Raw genomic sequence first — 17,457 nt, 5'->3', positions numbered from 1 at the left:
CCGTCATTACGTAAAAGCAAGATATTAATGAGCTATTAATCAAAGACGAAAGTCAGCCACTTTGTACGTCAAATCATCTGACCTGCAGTCACGAAGTTCATTAGTAGAAATCACAGGTGTGCGTGTGAGTAACTTAAAAAAAACCCCCGCTGTTTGGAAACTTTGTATCCGTTCGTCCAGTGTAGGGTTTTTAACACAGATGTTTGAAAGTAGCAGCTTTCTCATTAGCACACAGCTACAAGGTTTCACTTTGGCCTATTCCTTTCTCCTACACTGAAAAAAGAACCAACCTAATTGAATTGTTTCAATTGGTAACACCTAATTTAATTAAGTTCTTTGAAATGAAGTTAATACATTAGAGTGCACAACTGATTTATCTAATGTATTAACTTCATTTCAAAGAACTTAATCAAATTAGGTGTTACCAATTGAAACAATTAAGTTGGTTCACCTATTTTCTTTTTACAGTGTATTATTGATTACTGAAGTTTTGCCTTTTGGGAAGATGTTTAGGACAAGGTGGCAACATAATAATAACTTATTACTCAACCAGTCATTTATGACCAGCTTATTAGCAGTCTGAATTATTGAGAAGACAGGGAGAAATGACTGGAAACAACTTAAGCCAGCTGATTTTATTAAAAAATAAAACAAAGTCAGAGGATAAAAACACTTTGTGAAGTACCAGATTTTTTTTTTTTTTTGAGCATGATCATATAAAATACCATCCTCATTAAAAAAAAAATAATACAAAAGGCAAGAAAAATTTCAAGGTAGGTTTGTTGGGGCCACTGAACCTTTCTTCAGATTGAGGAAATTCCTCTTCCTTTTTCTTTTTGGGACATCTACACTGTCACATGATTCAGGTGGATCCCGAAACACAAACAGCCTTTCCCCTGTTGCTGGGCTCCCCGGCGCACAGCAAGCAGAGGCTGAAGTCGCGTGTTCCTCTGCTTCCTTTACCGTGTCCACAACTTCTTCTCTTCCACTGTCGCTCTGCTGCTCTTTAACAGGCAGCCCAGATTTATAAAGTGGCTGCTGTGCTTTGCTACAGCTGTTCTTCTTTCCCTTCTCCTTAGTCAGCAGTGGCGCAGTATCCCCTTGAAGCACAAGACCGGACCTGGGGAGCAGTTTTTCCATCAGACTTTGCCTCTTTTCCTGGAATCTGTGAGATTTGGAGGACAAAGGAGCTTTTGTTAGCAGGACTAGAGTGTTAACGCGCTTACCTCATGCGTGTGGTCACCGCAGCCAAACCATGCAATCCGACAGGCACATTTCACTTCAATTTAAGGATCTGACAGTAATATCTGTTGACCACTAAACTACAAATTAGCCTTGGCTGTAGTGTAACATGAAGTCTTTATATGGTGGCTAGTAGAAGAACAAAGAAATGTGTTTAACTCACCCCTCTTTATCCACACCACAACTTGGAATATTCAGCATATTTTTATGCACCACATCTTCTCTCAGTTTGACAGGAAGAACTCTGTTCATCTCCTCAGCACACCTAAACAAAAAGTCACCAACAGAATACAAAACTGTCAGCTGCTTTACAAAGTCTGCAGACAACTGGTTTAATAAAAAAAACACCTAATTATTCGCACACTGTAATAATTCGTTAGTTTTCTGATCTCACATTTAGAGAAAAAGGATTAAATATTTTTTTTTTTTCTTTTTTTTAAATTTATGTTTTATTGGTTTTTCTTATTTATACAACATGAACAACATTACAACTTAATCACCGTGAGGGGAGGGGAAGAAAAACAACCAACAAACAGAAACAAAACAAAACACAAAAAAACACCAGCAACAGACACAACAACAACAAAAGGAAAAAATAAATAAATCAATAAATAAAAAACAAAAAAAAAAAAAGAAAATAATATTAAAAAAAAAAAGAAAAGAAAGGAAAAAGAAAAGAAAACACCTACCAACAACCAGAAAATGTAATGGGGTTATACAAAATCAGACCTCACATTTTGAATATATTTCATCCATTTGAACCAGTGTTCCTCAAATGTGTCCGCCTGCAACTTTAGCCTAAAAATTGTTCTTTCCATAACAAAAATAGTATATATCACATCAATCCACTCATTTATAGTAGGAATTTCTTCTTTTAACCAATGGCGGGTTATGGCCTTTTTGGCAGCTACCAACAGCACACTACACAAGTATTTATCCGATTTGCATAGATTAAGACTCTCTAAGTTACCTAGATACAATACTGCAAAATAGAATTGTATTTTCTTTTGGAAGATTGTTTCCAGGACCTTATGTATTTCCTTCAAAAATGGTACCACTCGAGGGCATTCCCAAAAAATGTGGAAATGATTTGCTGCTACATGTCCACATTGCCTCCAGCATGTTGTATTGTGAGAATAGCTGGATTTTTGCGCCGGAGTAATAAAATAACGAATTACATTCTTCCAACTGAATTCCCTCCACAAAGGGGAACTTGTTACCGACCACTGCTGCCTACAGATCCCCTCCCATTCCTCTCTTGTTAAGGATAGATTGCCCTCTATTTCCCATCTAGCTTTAACATATCTTGTATCATGACCCCTTAGATTAGTCAGTGAACGATATAATTTGGAAATAATTTTTTGATAGGGTGCATCTCTATATGCATTCTCGAATATATAAATAATTTCTTCATTCTCAGTCGATAATTGGGGATGTTTTAACTTTTTATTCAAAAAGGCCCTCAGTTGCAAATACCTAAAAAAATCTTGATTTTGCAACCCAAACTTTTTCTTAAGATCCTGGAAACTCATCACTTTTCCATCTTTCAACAAAGTACTATATGTGGTAAGGCCTTTATTAGCCCATATTTTAAATGTCGAGTCGGTCTTACTCGGCAAAAATTCTGAGTCATATGCAAACCATCTAAGCAATCCGGCCCTCTGTATTAATTGATTCTTTTTGAGTACTCTTTTCCATATTTTTATTGAGCTTACTATCCAAGGGTTACCCGGGTCTCCCAGGAGTCTTAACTCCGAAGGGTCTCCTATCAGTGCCCTGACAGGGAAATTACCTCCCAAGGAAAATTCCACTTCCTTCCATCTTGAACAGTATCCAGGTTTACACCAGCCCACCAGATTTCTTATTTGAGTTGCCCTATAATAGTCATGTAAGCAAGGGAGGCCTAGTCCTCCTTTATCCTTGGGAAGCTGAAGTGTTTTAAACTTAACTCTTGACTTTATACCCGCCCATATAAATCTAGAGAGGATCCTATCCCATTCTACGAAGTATCTATCAGGGTTTTCTATAGTAATCGACTGGAATAAATACAATATCTTTGGGAGCAAATTCATTTTTATGATATCTACTCTAGAAGAGATGGTTAAATAAGGGGTTAATGACCACCTGCTAATATCGACCATGATATCTTTTTTAAGTGGGGAATAGTTGATTTTTTCCAAACTGTTTATATCCATTGATAGGTTGATGCCCAAATATTTGATTGTTTTTTTATCCCAGCCTAATTTGTATTTGCTGAGTAAATTTTGAGGGGGGCTATAAAAGCTACTAAGGACTTGTGTTTTTTGTATATTCAATTTATATCCCGAGTAGGACCCATACTCCTTTAACACTGACATAAGTTCCATAAAAGATTCAGTAGGTTGTGATAAGTAAACCAAAACATCATCTGCGAACATGGCCAATTTGTGCTCACTTCCAGCAATTTTAATCCCTTTTATTTTATCATTTTGCCTAATCCCTTGAGCCAATGGCTCTATAAAAATGGCAAATAAGAGTGGACTCAGTGGGCATCCCTGTCTTGTGGACCTTTCGAGCTTAAAAGCATCTGAAAGTTCACCATTAATCTTTATTTTTGCAGTTGGACTATTATACAAAGACCTCAATATTGAAGTGACGGACCCATTAAACCCAAATCTATGCATTACTTGGAATAAAAATTCCCATCTCACAGAGTCAAAAGCTTTTTCAGCATCTAGACTCAGTAATATAGCTGATATTTTATTTAAATTAATGTGTCTAATAATTTGCAGAGTTCTCTTAACACTGTCATGGGTTTGACGCGACCTAACAAATCCAGTTTGATCTAGATTTATTATCCTTGGGATGATCCCTTCAAGTCTCCGTGCTATGATTGACGTAAACAGTTTGTAATCTACATTTAATACACTTATTGGCCTATAATTGGAGCATTCTAATTTATCTTTACCATCTTTAGGTATAATAGAAATTATGGCTTGTTTCCACGAGGGGGGTGCTTCTCCCTTCATTAAGACCCAATTAAATGTTTTAAGTAGGACCGGTGTCAAAGGTTCCCTTAATTTCGTGTACCACTCCGCAGTAAAACCATCTGTACCTGGGGATTTGTTTGCCTTGAGTTTAGTAATTGCCAAGTGAAGTTCTTCCCTTGTAATTTGCTTCACTAACGAATTATTATCTTCTGCTGTAAGTTTAGGGAGGTGTAACCTGTCTAACATACTCTCCATTTGATCGTCATTGTTTGTGGGTGGTTGTAAATATAATTTTTCGTAATATCTCTTAAAGCAATACTTAATTTCCTCTATACCCTGCATTTCCCTTTTGGTTTCCGGATCCCTTATCCTGTATATTGTTCTGTCTGCTTGTTGCTTCCTTAATCTATATGCCAATTGTTTCATATATTTAGCTCCCCCCTCATAATATCTTTGTTTAGTCAGCATTAGTTTCTTTTGTACATCTTGAGTATATATCTCATCTATTAGATTTCTCTTCTTTGCCATTTCTAATTTTGTCTTAGTATCAATAGTGTTTTTATGTGTGGCCTCTAATTGTAATAGTTCCGACTGCAACTTCTGGAGTCTTGCAACTTTGAATTTTTTAATATTAGAGGTTATAGCAATAACTTTTCCTCTCATCACTGCTTTGCACGCATCCCACAATATCGGTGGGGGTAACTCATCTTTATCATTGAATTCCAGGTATTCAGCAATATCTTTTGTCAACTGTTCACATGTCGATTCATTCAGTATACTAGAGTTTAATTTCCAGTTGGTTATTTTTCTCCTTTGAGTAAGATTTAAGGATAAGTATAGAGGGCAGTGGTCAGAAACGTCCATTGACCCAATGTGACACTCCTGTATTCTATTCATATCGGTACCAAAACTGAGGAAGTAGTCAATTCTCGAATAGGTTTTATGTGGAGATGAGTAGTAAGTATAATTCCTTACTGTTGAGTTAAAATGCCTCCAAATATCCACCAATCCCATCTCCTCTATCAGAAAATTCAGTTTTCTAGTTAATTTTTGTGATTGAGATATTCTCGTCCCCGATGCGTCCAGATGTGGTTTTAGAGTGATATTAAGGTCTCCTCCACAGACGAGTAGACCCTGTGCCTCTGTCACTACTTTCTCGAATACTTGCTTATAAAAATCAAATGTGGAACCAGGGGGAATATAAACATTATACAACGTAGTCAATTCCCCATCCAATTTGCCCTGTACCATGATAAATCTGCCTTCTCTATCCCTAATTGTAGCAAAATGTTCAAAGATAACCCTCCCTGATATTAAAATGATCACCCCTCTCGTATGTCTTAAACCATTTGAAGAATAATAAGCTTGCTTGAAACCTTGTCTCTTAAGTTTCTCGTGCTCAAGGCCCACCAAGTGAGTCTCTTGTAGAAATGCCACATCAATATCCTCTCTTTTAAGTTTACTAAGAATTTTCCCCTGCTTTGCTGGGCTTTGGAGCCCATTTACATTAAGTGAGAGTACCTTTAACATTGGGCTTTATTATAACACCAGATAGAGCCTTGAGTGTGTGTTCCAAATGTCACTGAGGTAAAACATTGTGCCCCCATTGTTAACACCAAACTAAAACAAATACACAAAAACAATAGAGCCTCCATATACTCAGGGTCATTCGACCCCTTTAGGTCCCTGTTGGAGGGAGGAGAGAAAGGACCCACCATAAGGTGGGGGCTCTCCCTAGTGTTGTGGCGACTATCCAGCAGGTTCATCCCACTTACACTAGATGAGTCCAACATATATAACAACTTATAAATAAATATTAAATATTTTATCTCCTTCGTAGAATGGTACAACATGTTAAGCTGGGCAGTTTAATTATTAAATCCAGATAAGTCTAACTGAAAAAACCTTTAGGAGAATTACTATATTTTTAAGATTGCCTTAAAAACAGAGTCGGTCTTAGGTAGCCAGTCTTTATTTTGACAGTAAACAGTGCAAGTCTTCTGGTTTCTCTGTACTTGTGACACTTCATGGACAATATCTGTCAAAATGCAAATGAGTCATCAACAGGGTTTTGTAATGGGGGGACTATTTGTGTTACATTAGCTATGCAGCGAGCAGATGATATGGACAGAACCTCTGAACACCTACCTATGGATTTAATACAGTATGCTGTGTAAAATCCATGTGTCTAAAATAATTCTCCTACACTGTAGGTATATTATGATGAATAAGGTGATTTTCAAGTTGCCAAAACTCAAAACAGCCGTTGAACCAAGCTGCCTCAATATTTCAAGTTTTGTCAACATTTTCTTTTTTGCAGTGTATTAAAGCAAACTGTACTATTGGATAGAGGGAAATTTAAAGCCTGACCACTTTGGAGCAACTTGATTGCCTTATATTAGTTTCCAAATTAGCAAAGGACACTGACAAATCAAGGGAGATATTTGTCCTCACAACAGCAGACATAACTACCAGATCTTCAACACAGGAATTCACTGACTATATGTGTGTATAAATGATGTTTAAATATGAGTCAAAAGATCAGACTTCAGATAATTTTTGGTACTCTGATGTTAGTGTGAGCATATATTTCTAATATGGCTCTCAGGAACACAGCTTTGGCTTGGAGCACACAAGCCCCGCCTATCTGCCGTGTTTATGAGGGGCAGCCAATGGAAAGAGTGCTGGCTTCTTGGGATGATGGTCTTAAAGGGAGAAGAGCTGAAAGGGCTTCTTTCAGACGGAGGGGCAGTAAGAATTATTTTGAACTGTAAATCACGCAAAGCTACTGTAGCACAGTCCAGCAAAAAAAATAGGGAGCTAAAAATGAATATAATAGTCACTGTTAAAATTAAACAATACTATATAAATGAATTCTCTTTTGAATAAAACTAAAACAGCTGTTAAGAATTGGTGAACTCCATTCTCCAAACAAAAAGCAGAAACAAAAGAACTAATGAAAAGAAAAACACATGTCTTGCATATTGTTCCAAACTTTTCACTCCCTTGTCCTTTGGCCAGAAGCTCAGATCCAAAGCATGAGGCATCATTCATCAGTAAAATAATCCAGACTCAGCGGGGTGCAGACAAAACTGTTCCAGTGCACCAGGACAAGAGGGGAAATTAAATGATGAGTAAAATCATTTATCTCTCCATCTTGGCTCAGGGAAAACAGCTTTTGTTATGTACATTTAAGACAATAGGCAGAGATGGTTGTGTTTCAACTGGCTGCTGGGAAAACACAGAGTTTTGTTTCTTCTCAAATAAGTGACTTTAAATATATTTTCTTAAAAAACAGAACTTGAACTATTGAGACTGGCTATGTACTTGCAGAAAGAAAAAAAGAAAAACAAAAGATTATCATTTCCTTAGCAAGACTAGACCAACTTGTTGTTGGGTGACCAACTTGTTGTTGCATGTTAGGTTACATACATTAGCAACTTACAACTTAAAACTGAGGATTTTAAATGATGAGAAGTAATTTCATCTAACTTCATTTAACTTCATTAAATGAAGTAATCACTGAGCTAAACAAGGAACAAACAATCTTTAGAGTTTCAGTAAAAGAGCATGACACACATTAAACACTGCACAGCTAGAATAGAGTAAGCCAAGAGTCAAACTAATAGCATTATCCTCCAATATGTCAAATTTAAATTTCCTCAAAGAATTTCACTGCCTAATGTTATGGCCCTAATAAAGAATGTATACGTTTTATTGCTCAATCAAGATTGGTGCCTGCACTTGACATCCTGTTGCTTTCTTGTGAGTCATCTCCTCCACTGGCTCTTGTGCTGGACTGAACCAGTGTCCCAGCCTCATGTGTGAATCAGACTGATTCTGTCTGTAATTTACTCACCTGCTTAAGAGAGCCCCCAGGCTCTTAGGATGTACTCATTATAGGTATCCTACAAAGCCTGACCACGTTTGACCAAGTCCAGCTGTGTGTAGTGATTGCTGTGTACAGTGCCTGATAACGGTTAAGTGTAGCATGCCCTGATTCAGTATACCCATGGCACAGAACTGCAACAAGTGGGTGAAATCGTATAAAGTAATGAATAAATCTTTACGGCTGGAAAGACACCATTTCCAAAATCAGTGAAAACACAGAAGTTCTTTCATTGTGTTTTCTGCTGCGTTTGGCTGTGTTGTTAGCATATGTATTAATTTCACTCATTAAAAATTGCAATTTTGTTGTCAACCATTTCTACCTGATCATTTACATTACTTCCCTTTTCCCTAGTAAACTGTAGTGGTTATGTTATTCTGTTCAGATGTTCCTTCAGGAAAAACAAGTTGATTATCTCTTTGACAGAACTCTATTTACTGTTACACTATAATGGTAAATGGCCTGTATTTGTATAGCGCTTAACTAGTCCCTAAGGACCCCAAAGCACTTTACACATTCAGTCATCCACCCATTCACACACACATTCACACACTGGTGATGGCAAGCTACATTGTAGCCACAGCTGCCCTGGGGCACACTATAATAAGATTCACTCTCATAAGTCAAACGCACTGAACACTGTTGACAGATGACGTATGAACCTCCAGATTCTTATAAAAGGATAGAAACTCAGAACCTGGTTCTCACCCTGGGTGTTCCTGTTCTGCAGACCCTGAGGGAGGGTGCTGCTTGGGGCACAGGGCATCACTGATTGAAAGGAGTTCACTTTCAGGCAGGGTTGGGAGAAGGAGACGTAGGGCCTCCAGGAGAACCTCGGTAGACACATGACACCGCTTGACCAGCTGAGATGCAAAGTCCAGATCCTGTAACGAAGAGCAGTGCAGAGTATTGGTTAGCACACATTTTGTTTGAACTAACTGATACAAAGTTTTGATTGTTTTTATTACACATATTATCCAAACACTTATCATGAAAAAAAAACAAAAAACTGAGACCTGGTCACAGTTTGCATACAGCCTCTTGAGCTCCATTTGTTCTTTTAAATCTTCCATGCTTTGACTCTTGGCAGTCATTAAGTGAAACCTGAAAACATCAGTTTCCACATTGTGAAATGGAATGGCTTGTATCAACACCCCCCAAATCCTCATTGCTCTCTAAGTAATGCTGAATAACAGCTTACCTCTCAGCCATAAGTGAAGTAACCTGCTCACGCTTGTCAAGTGCATCCTGAAGGATGGCCACCATCCTGCAATCTGTCTGCAACTGAAACACGGTTTCTTGCTCACGGTTCTCATCTCCCACACCAGAGTCCTCCTGATGTGTTTTACTTGACTTTAAAGCGGGCTGAGACATTTGCAGGCTGTCCAACTCTGTTCTTTCCTCCTGAAGCTGTTGCTCTGCTTCCTCTAGGCCCTGTGGCAAAAGTCAAAGTGACCTTCAAATAACCATGTCTCAGAAGAAACCCAAAAATTAAAGATAAAAATGAAAAACTTCACAGAATGAAAACTTATAGGCTTCAGGAGAGAAGGAGCCACCACACACAAGTCAGATACTACCTACCAAGCAGTGGCTTTGTATACTCTGAGCCATGTCTTGTCTCTCCAAATGTTTCCTTTCTTTGAGCTGTTGAACAAGCAGGCTATGGAGAGTCAGCATTGCTCTGCAGGTCTCCAAAACTTTGCTTCGCCTCTCAGCCTTCTGGTAATGGATGACAGCCATTTGCACAGCCAGGCTGTCTGCCTGAGAGTGCAGATCATCTTCTCTCTCATACTTCATCTCCTCCAACACCTGCCATATTGAGAACGGATGATTTTCAGTCATCTGGTATAAACTCAAAACCTACTGATGCACAATTTTGATGTTAAACTCAAACTGTCTTCAAGACTTATGGTTTTCTTTGCTCTGTGAATTTCCTGGATCACTTTGACACGCTGTAAAAATACAGGATGATAATAAATCAACTTAAAAATCAATTATTGTCAAGGTTTTAGGAAACAGCTATACCTTGCTCATTATACTGCTCTCCATCTCCTTCTCCCTCTCATATAGTTGAATCCTATCCTTAAGCTTTTTCTGGAAAAGCCGCAGGTCGGATGTGTCTGCTTTCTGTCTGGCCTCACTGGTTTTCCCCTTGGATTGTGTATTCATCTGCAAAAAGCCACAGAATCCAGAAGGTGGTTGGGAAAGAACTCCAAGCTCACTGTCATGATGTGATCAGAAATGAAGCCACTCTGTGGATCCCCTTTATAGTTTCACAATAACAATGTACACTCATCCAGCAGCCACACAATTGAGGATTACAGCAGTGTGGTTTTCCACTGGCCGTAGCCGCTCTAAATTTCTTATTCATATGAGAAAACATTAAAAGCATCATTATCTCTAGCTGTAGCTTAATGGGGATCAGTTTCTTACTTTGAGTTACCTTAAGAATATTATAAAGAGATTTAAAAACAAGAAGATATTAATGCATACTGAATAAACATGGAAAAAAAAATTCCCACGGGAAAAATGTCATGAACTGACTCAAAAGAACTTATCAATACCAGAATGCATAAAGGCCTGGTGATGAAAATGAGATGAGTACTTGCTTTACCACAACATTACATGCCTCCATAAAACGATGCATGCTTTGATCAGCGTTTCCCAGGGAAATTTAATTCAGAGCATTGCCTGCAGTTGAAAAACTGCAGTGCAAAGAAGCTAAATTGTTTAGCCATACTACTTTAGCTAATGCCTTTTAAAAGAAGTGAGGGAGAAATCTATGACGGCATTGTTGATTTAATTTTAAGTTTAGTGAATAAGGCAGCAAAAAGCCCCCCACCCAATCCATCCATCCTTTTAACCACTTTCTAATTCAGGGTAGCAGGAACTTTATTTTCAAACTATGAAATGAATATGTAATTCTATATAGCAACATTTTAAGAGCATTTAAAATGAACTGAGTAACATGTGATTATATACGCACCATCTGTTTCTCGCTCTCCTTCCTCCAAGCTGCCAGAGCACACAGAAGTTTAGTTCTGGCGACAGCGTGTGGCATCACCAGACAGCGATCTATCACAGAGAGACATTTCTGAAACTCCAGTTTCATCTTTAGCCTGTCATCTTCAGACAGAGTTAGCTGGGACAAACACAAACACCTATGACAGAAAGGAAAAGAGAAAAGTGACAGGTGAACCAGTTTGACTCTTCTAAACTTACTGGGTACCATTATCCAATGTAAATATTATTTATAAAAGATAAAAAAAAGTTCCTTGGAAGTAAACAGTGTGTGGCATCTCCTACCATTGCAGCTGCTTTAAGAATTCCCACCAGCTAACATCCTAAACTTGTGGATCCAGTTTGTTGTTTCTTTATTTGATTTTCCATCTTCTACTGGGACCGCATACACAATCTTTAGTTTCTGAAATCAGTAAAAATGCCTCACTGACCTGAAGAACTCTTTGCAGCGTGTCCTAAGTGCCTTTTGCTCCTGTAGCTCTTTCTCCATGGCTTCCTTCAGAGCCTCCCTGGTGGAGCTGAGGATACGCAAGGCTGCCTTGCCTTCCTGGTGCAGTCTTTCCTGACCCACCAGGAGAGCACTCGCTCCCTGTCCTGATCCTTGCCCTGGTTCCATCTGCAGCAGAAAGTCTTGCTCTCCTGGAGGCAAGAGGGCTAATACAGCCTGAGCTGCAGAAGGCTGGATGGCTTTGATGTCTGCTATGGCACCCTGGATCACACGCATGGTGACCTAAAGAACAGGTATGAGATCAACCTCACTTCATATTTGTGCAACTTCACATCTCACATGAGAAAATTGACACACAAAGTGATGTGAAGTCTGAGTGTGGCACCTTGCGGATGTCTGCAGCAGCTTCCTCATCCAGGTTGTTGATAAGCTCTGCTAGCTCCAAGCTGTGAGCTGTCAGTAAATTCTGCCAACAGTGCAGATGCTGTCCTACCTCTATCCCTCCCTCCAGACCCTTGCACATGTTCGACAGGTCCTTCTGTCTCTGTTTGTGGACCCTCACCTGGACAAGGCAAAAAAAAGGATTTAATTTTTCAAACGAAAATACCTTGCAAAAGAGGCCTGTGTATATCCACTTCTGCTAACCATGTCAGATATGAGCTCCCTCCTCTTCTTAATCAGTCCGCAATGCATGGCTCTCCTCTCCTGCTTCAGTGCCTCATCCAGTCTCTGTCTCAGCATAACCAGCTCTTTCTGAGCCTTCTCCTGCAGCTGGTCAATCTGCTCTGCAGGCAGTTTGCTCCCTCTGGTGGAGAAGGGAGCAGAGTACCACAGTGAAACAACTGTAGCATAGTGGACTTGTATTTGTAGATATCAACAAGATTTTTAAAAACACTAGAGCGTTTATATCCCTGAACTTTTACACACTGCATATTTTGTTTTGTATATTTCACATAATTACCAGACATGTTTCAGTTATTTTTTTATTAAGACGCAGGAACATTTGTGTTTTTATAAAATTAGCACCAACCCCCTGATGTAAGTGAACCAGCTGTCCAAGTTGCTGGAGGTGCTGGAGAAAGTGTCAGAAATCAAGCTGTTAAGACTGTGGAGGCTGTGCACCAGGAACTTCCTCTGTGCGCTGCGTTCAGCTAGCACATAGCGCAGATTGGCGAGGACTACATCCAGCACCTCCTCTAGCTGATCCTGGATAAAAACAAACAAAAACCAAACAACAACTTTATAAATAATCGCTATTCCCATTCTTTGTGTTTCATCTTAATGTTTCACCACAAGTGCAAATGTATGCATATCACAACATTTTTCTCTAAACAGGCATGACAATTAAATGATAACCCAACTCAACAGGCTCTGACTGTTCACCTGACAAGTAAAGTATTCGTGCTGGAGATTCTTGGCTGTGCTCTTCTCCAACTCTCCCATCCTGGTGGCCTCCTCCAGTTCCTCTGAGAAAATCTTGTGCAGCTCCACCCGTCGCCACTCAATGATCTGCCTCTGGAGCTTCGCTGAGGCCTCTTCATGACGAACCAATAAGATGCGTTGAAGTTGACCTTGGCTCAACTTGTGCAGCTTCTCCAGAAGGACACTACACTGAAGAAGTTCCTGAAATTTCAAGATTTCAAAATTAATCTTAAAGTTGTGAAAGTTAAATCATATTGATAGAAACTATTTATCCTGAAACAGATGTTGTACTTGCAAAGGTGCCTTTGCCATAGTGGTTTAAGGATTACATTTCAGTCAGCCTTTGATGGCTGAGGTCCCCCATCACAGCATGTTTGAGTTGGCAGTTTTATGGCAGCTGCCCTACATCCTTCTACACTATGGAGCTACACGAGCTGCCAGTGTGACTGAACTGTTAAAAACAAAACTAGTATACACACCTTGATTCAGAACAGATTTCTTCCTTTGCCCAATTTCATAAACACTGACCTAGTAGTTTTTGTGTAATCCCAAAATGCTAACATCCTTGGCAAAGTTAACAATGCAAAAACAGATTGTTACTACCTGTTGATCTGCATGTTGACACAGCAGCTCAGCCTGGGCCTTCTCAGCAGCCTCTCTGCAGTGCTCTGCTTCCATTTCTTCCCGAGTCTCCAGGTTACACTGACCAGCCAAGGCAACCATGCGAGCCCCTCGCTCCTCCTTGAGCCGTCCCTCCATGCCTAGCAGCTGCCCGTGAAGCACACTAAGCAGCCTCTCCTGGGCTTGAGCACTTGCCTGGCCCTGAGATTGAAGTCTGGCAAGCAAGGAGGACATCACGTCCTTGTAAATCTGAATCCGGACGGCTTCCAGGTTATTGGTGGCATGTAGCAGTGAAGACACTTCAAGACTAAAGAGATAAAACACACGATAAACAGAATAAGGTGGTATATTGCAGGTATTGATTTTGATATAATGTAGAAAAAGGAACAATTTTACAGTAACACAATTAACGATTCATTTGCACATTTGCTTATTTTTTGTCTTTTTGTGCTAACTGGTTTTTGGTATTGTTCCATTAATGGAAATTAGGTCATACTGGGCTGATCTACTCACTTTTCCAAAGCTCTGTACATGTTCTGTGGATCCTCCAGAACCATGGTGTCCACAATCTTGTCTTCAAATGTTGCCTCATCCTTGACTGTCTCACTCAGGTTGGAATCTGCAAACTCAGGGTCTGAATCACTTCTGTTTCTCTGAAGCAAAAGAAACACCATATGGCATAATGAAGATGAAGAACAAAACAAAAGAACATATACAGACATTACTATGCAAATGAAATATATTGCAATAAGCATTAAGCATTGTTATAGCAACTGCATTTAAATTGTTCATTGTCAATATTAAACTTTATCATTAGGTTTAAGAGATGAACTTGTGATACCCTTTTTTGAAGAAGATTCAGTCTAGTCCTGAGGCCTATCACATTTATGGCCAGAAACCCCAGCAACATCAGCACCATGGTGACAAAGAACCCAGCAACAAATCCAGCAAAATGAACACCGTGGTTAGGATAGATCTAAAAGAGAGACATATATGTCACACTTACAATTAAGTCCCTTTTATGAACACGATAAATATAACACTGAAGAAATGACAACAATAAACAACTTATGCTGTCATGTAGATTTTGTTACACATTAAGGCGCTGCCCCAAACTTACCCTGTCTGTGGAATTCATCCTCAGCGTTAGATTAGCCGTTAATGGGCCAAACATGCTGACATCATTCTGTGGAACCAAGAAAGAAATAAACAACTAGGCTAACAGGGCTGGAAATGACCTTATTATCCTGCAAATTAGGATCTAGAAAGCTTTGGTTTGACAGTGTTGCCAATTAGGAAGATTGAAAAAAGTACCTGTGAGGCATTAGAGAAGGTGAGAAAAGCTGGAAGGTCAAGGACTTCGCTCTTTTGACTCCTTACGTGAGCAGTATAATTGAGAACAGCTTGAGATCCAGCTAAGTGAGCAAAATAAACATATCAACTGCCGAAGCAGTATGCAGACATATTCTGGCTAAAAATAATCTTCTTAAACATCCTCATTCCCAAACATACCCAACAACGAATCAATGGCAAATGTCTGGTAGCCTCTTTCCACAACCCTGCCTTCAGATTTTAGAGGTACTAATCCTGAAATCGAGTCCCGGATAGCCACCTGAGATAGGTTGGTGCCACCCACAGGGCCCACGTTGCGAACCAGCAGAAAGAATGTCAACTGAGGGGGATCAGTGTCAAGCTTCACCTTGGTCACATGATTGAAAAATAAATTTATATCAGGTTAACTGGTTCATTAAATGTGCATCTATCAAAGGGTTTTAAATTCTTTCAATATTGTTGCTGTACCTGTGCACACTTGTGAAATTTTACCCCAAATGCAGCTGGAGGCACCACACTCTGAACCTGCAGGATTATTTTAAAAAAACAAAAACAAAACAATATATATTTAGTTTCTTCCAACACAATAATCCTTTCCTTTGATTTTTTTTTTTCGGAATAGTTCAGTAATAATCATGTAGAAACATACCTGAGGCAGCGAGTGGCCCAGGTTGTATCTGGTGAGGGTGCTTCTGCTGTTCCTGAGGTGCAAGCCATTTGATACATAGGGAAATGAAGAGTAAAAAGAGTGTCCCCACGGACCAGCAGGAGCTGAAGAAGCGAGAGGGCCCCTCCCGAAAAATGCTTTAGCCTCACCAATTTCCACTGTACCTGTCAGGTAAATGTGTATACATGGTGCTTGAACAGCTTGAAAAAAGCAGCCACAAAAGCTGAAAGAGAGCCTGATATATCACACATTCTCCAAGCAAAACTATTACAGCGTTCATTATGGAAATTTACACTCAAATGAACAACAAGTGGGCAAAAAAAGCACAACCAAACATTATTTTTCACATCATGGAGTAATGTACAGTTGAATCAGCATATTATTTCATTATTTTAAAAGTTATTTTCTGTGTTATTGGCTAAGAAAAAGCACAAACCATCCTTTCTAAGTAATGGGTCTGCTGATTTTCCGCCTGGGTCATGTTGTATTGAATCCATACTGGCAAGGATCTGATGGGATAAGAGCATTAAGAGGTACACATGTATTATATTAAATATGTAATTATGTTATGGCCAGCAGTTATGGTCAGAGGTTTACATGCACTCATCATGATAGTGATTGTCATGGTAATTTTTAATGATTTATTTTCACTGCTCTTTTTAAAGGGTGGAATATTGGCATACATGTGTTGCATACATATTTAATGATTTGGTAGAATTCTCCTTTTCAGATCTTCACTGAGTCCCTTGGACTTTCCCATTGTTCTGAGCACTGATCAATCCATGAGTGTTATCAAACAAATCCTTTTTATGGTGTTAAAAAGAAACTAACAGTTGTAGTCAGTCATGATCACCAAGGAGAAGGATTAGAGAAAATCCAACATAAATTCAAACTTGTGCACACAGTTTTTTTTTTTAGAGCCATTGAAGATGGAGGGGTACAATCATTCCACCAGTTCATAGAAATCATGAAAAGCCCCAAATTACCATGAAAGTCAAGCTCATGATGAGTGGATGTAAACTTATGACTGCAACTGTAAAAACGAAAACAAAAAAACAACAACAAACAAACAAAACCAAGGATTTGTTACGAAAGAACGGTTTGTTTATTTATTTATTTATTGTGATGATGTGAGTCAATCTATTGGTTCATAAATTTAATTTCTAGCTGACAGCTAAACAAATACCATTGACTTTTTACCACTGAGCAACTCACCCTATGTTTCTCAGGGAAAGAAGATGTTGTGTGCCATGATGTATTCAGAGCAGTGCCGTTATAACAAGACTGGTTTCCAGATGTGTCCTCCAATACACCGGTGCGCCTTGTTACATCGGGACAGCAACGAGAATATAAAAAGGCTGGAGAAAAACACGATACTTCGATATTTAAGATATATATACATATTGCGACCCTCTCCACGGTAAAGTGTACCCGAAGCATTCGTGACTTGGTGTGCTACCACCAAGGGAAGCCGCTAGCTAACTGTCTGCATTGTGTCTGCACTTCACTGTGCTGTGGCGACGAAAACATTTCTCTAGCTTTTCTTGAGAAACACCTAATATAACAGCGTCTCCGGTGCTCAAGAACGTCCTCCTTGAATTTTAACATATACAGAGAAACGGCATGTGCCGTTTCAACGATTTATAGACCTAAACAAAGTCAAGCTTCATAATCACCGCTACTGCGGAAAAACTTCGGAAAACATCTCCAAAACTTGGGAAGAACTGTGTAACTCCAAGAAAGTCAAGAGGAACAAAGTACACTGGATAGTTTCCGGTCTGTGGTTTCGAAATAAAAGAAAATATCAGCCTAAAATCAAAGATACTTTTGTAGCGCTAGAAAAAAA

The 17,457-nt window shown here is 39.1% G+C and overlaps 1 protein-coding gene across 4 annotated transcripts; it reads right to left on the bottom strand.

The window, feature by feature from the left end:
* Positions 1 to 620: 620 nt before the first annotated feature.
* On the bottom strand, positions 621 to 17,362 carry LOC100704947 (limbin). Of its 4 annotated transcripts, none has more exons than XM_025907394.1 (24): positions 17,288 to 17,362; positions 16,827 to 16,932; positions 16,048 to 16,120; positions 15,594 to 15,775; positions 15,413 to 15,469; positions 15,125 to 15,311; positions 14,927 to 15,027; positions 14,733 to 14,798; positions 14,454 to 14,588; positions 14,126 to 14,265; positions 13,595 to 13,919; positions 12,953 to 13,192; positions 12,600 to 12,775; positions 12,215 to 12,374; positions 11,955 to 12,131; positions 11,553 to 11,851; positions 11,087 to 11,261; positions 10,126 to 10,269; positions 9,682 to 9,909; positions 9,302 to 9,534; positions 9,117 to 9,204; positions 8,809 to 8,984; positions 1,406 to 1,507; positions 621 to 1,165 (listed from the first exon to the last, which is right to left on the bottom strand). In XM_025907394.1, the coding sequence occupies exons 3-24, from the start codon at positions 16,106 to 16,108 to the stop codon at positions 769 to 771; spliced, it is 3,849 nt and encodes a 1,282-aa protein (XP_025763179.1). In that variant the 5' UTR covers positions 16,109 to 16,120; positions 16,827 to 16,932; positions 17,288 to 17,362; the 3' UTR covers positions 621 to 768. The 4 variants fall into 4 exon arrangements, with proteins under 4 accessions (XP_025763179.1, XP_025763178.1, XP_005469336.1 ...); XM_025907393.1 differs by having other exon boundaries at positions 17,043 to 17,360; XM_005469279.4 differs by having other exon boundaries at positions 16,827 to 17,360.
* Between the last annotated feature and the right edge of the window lie 95 nt (positions 17,363 to 17,457).

The sequence above is a fragment of the Oreochromis niloticus genome, linkage group LG5, assembly GCF_001858045.2.
Source record: "Oreochromis niloticus isolate F11D_XX linkage group LG5, O_niloticus_UMD_NMBU, whole genome shotgun sequence".
In the NCBI taxonomy this organism is placed as follows: Eukaryota; Metazoa; Chordata; class Actinopteri; order Cichliformes; family Cichlidae; genus Oreochromis; species Oreochromis niloticus.
Note: the sequence above shows the minus strand (reverse complement) of the source record. Positions and strands in the feature narration are given on the sequence as shown.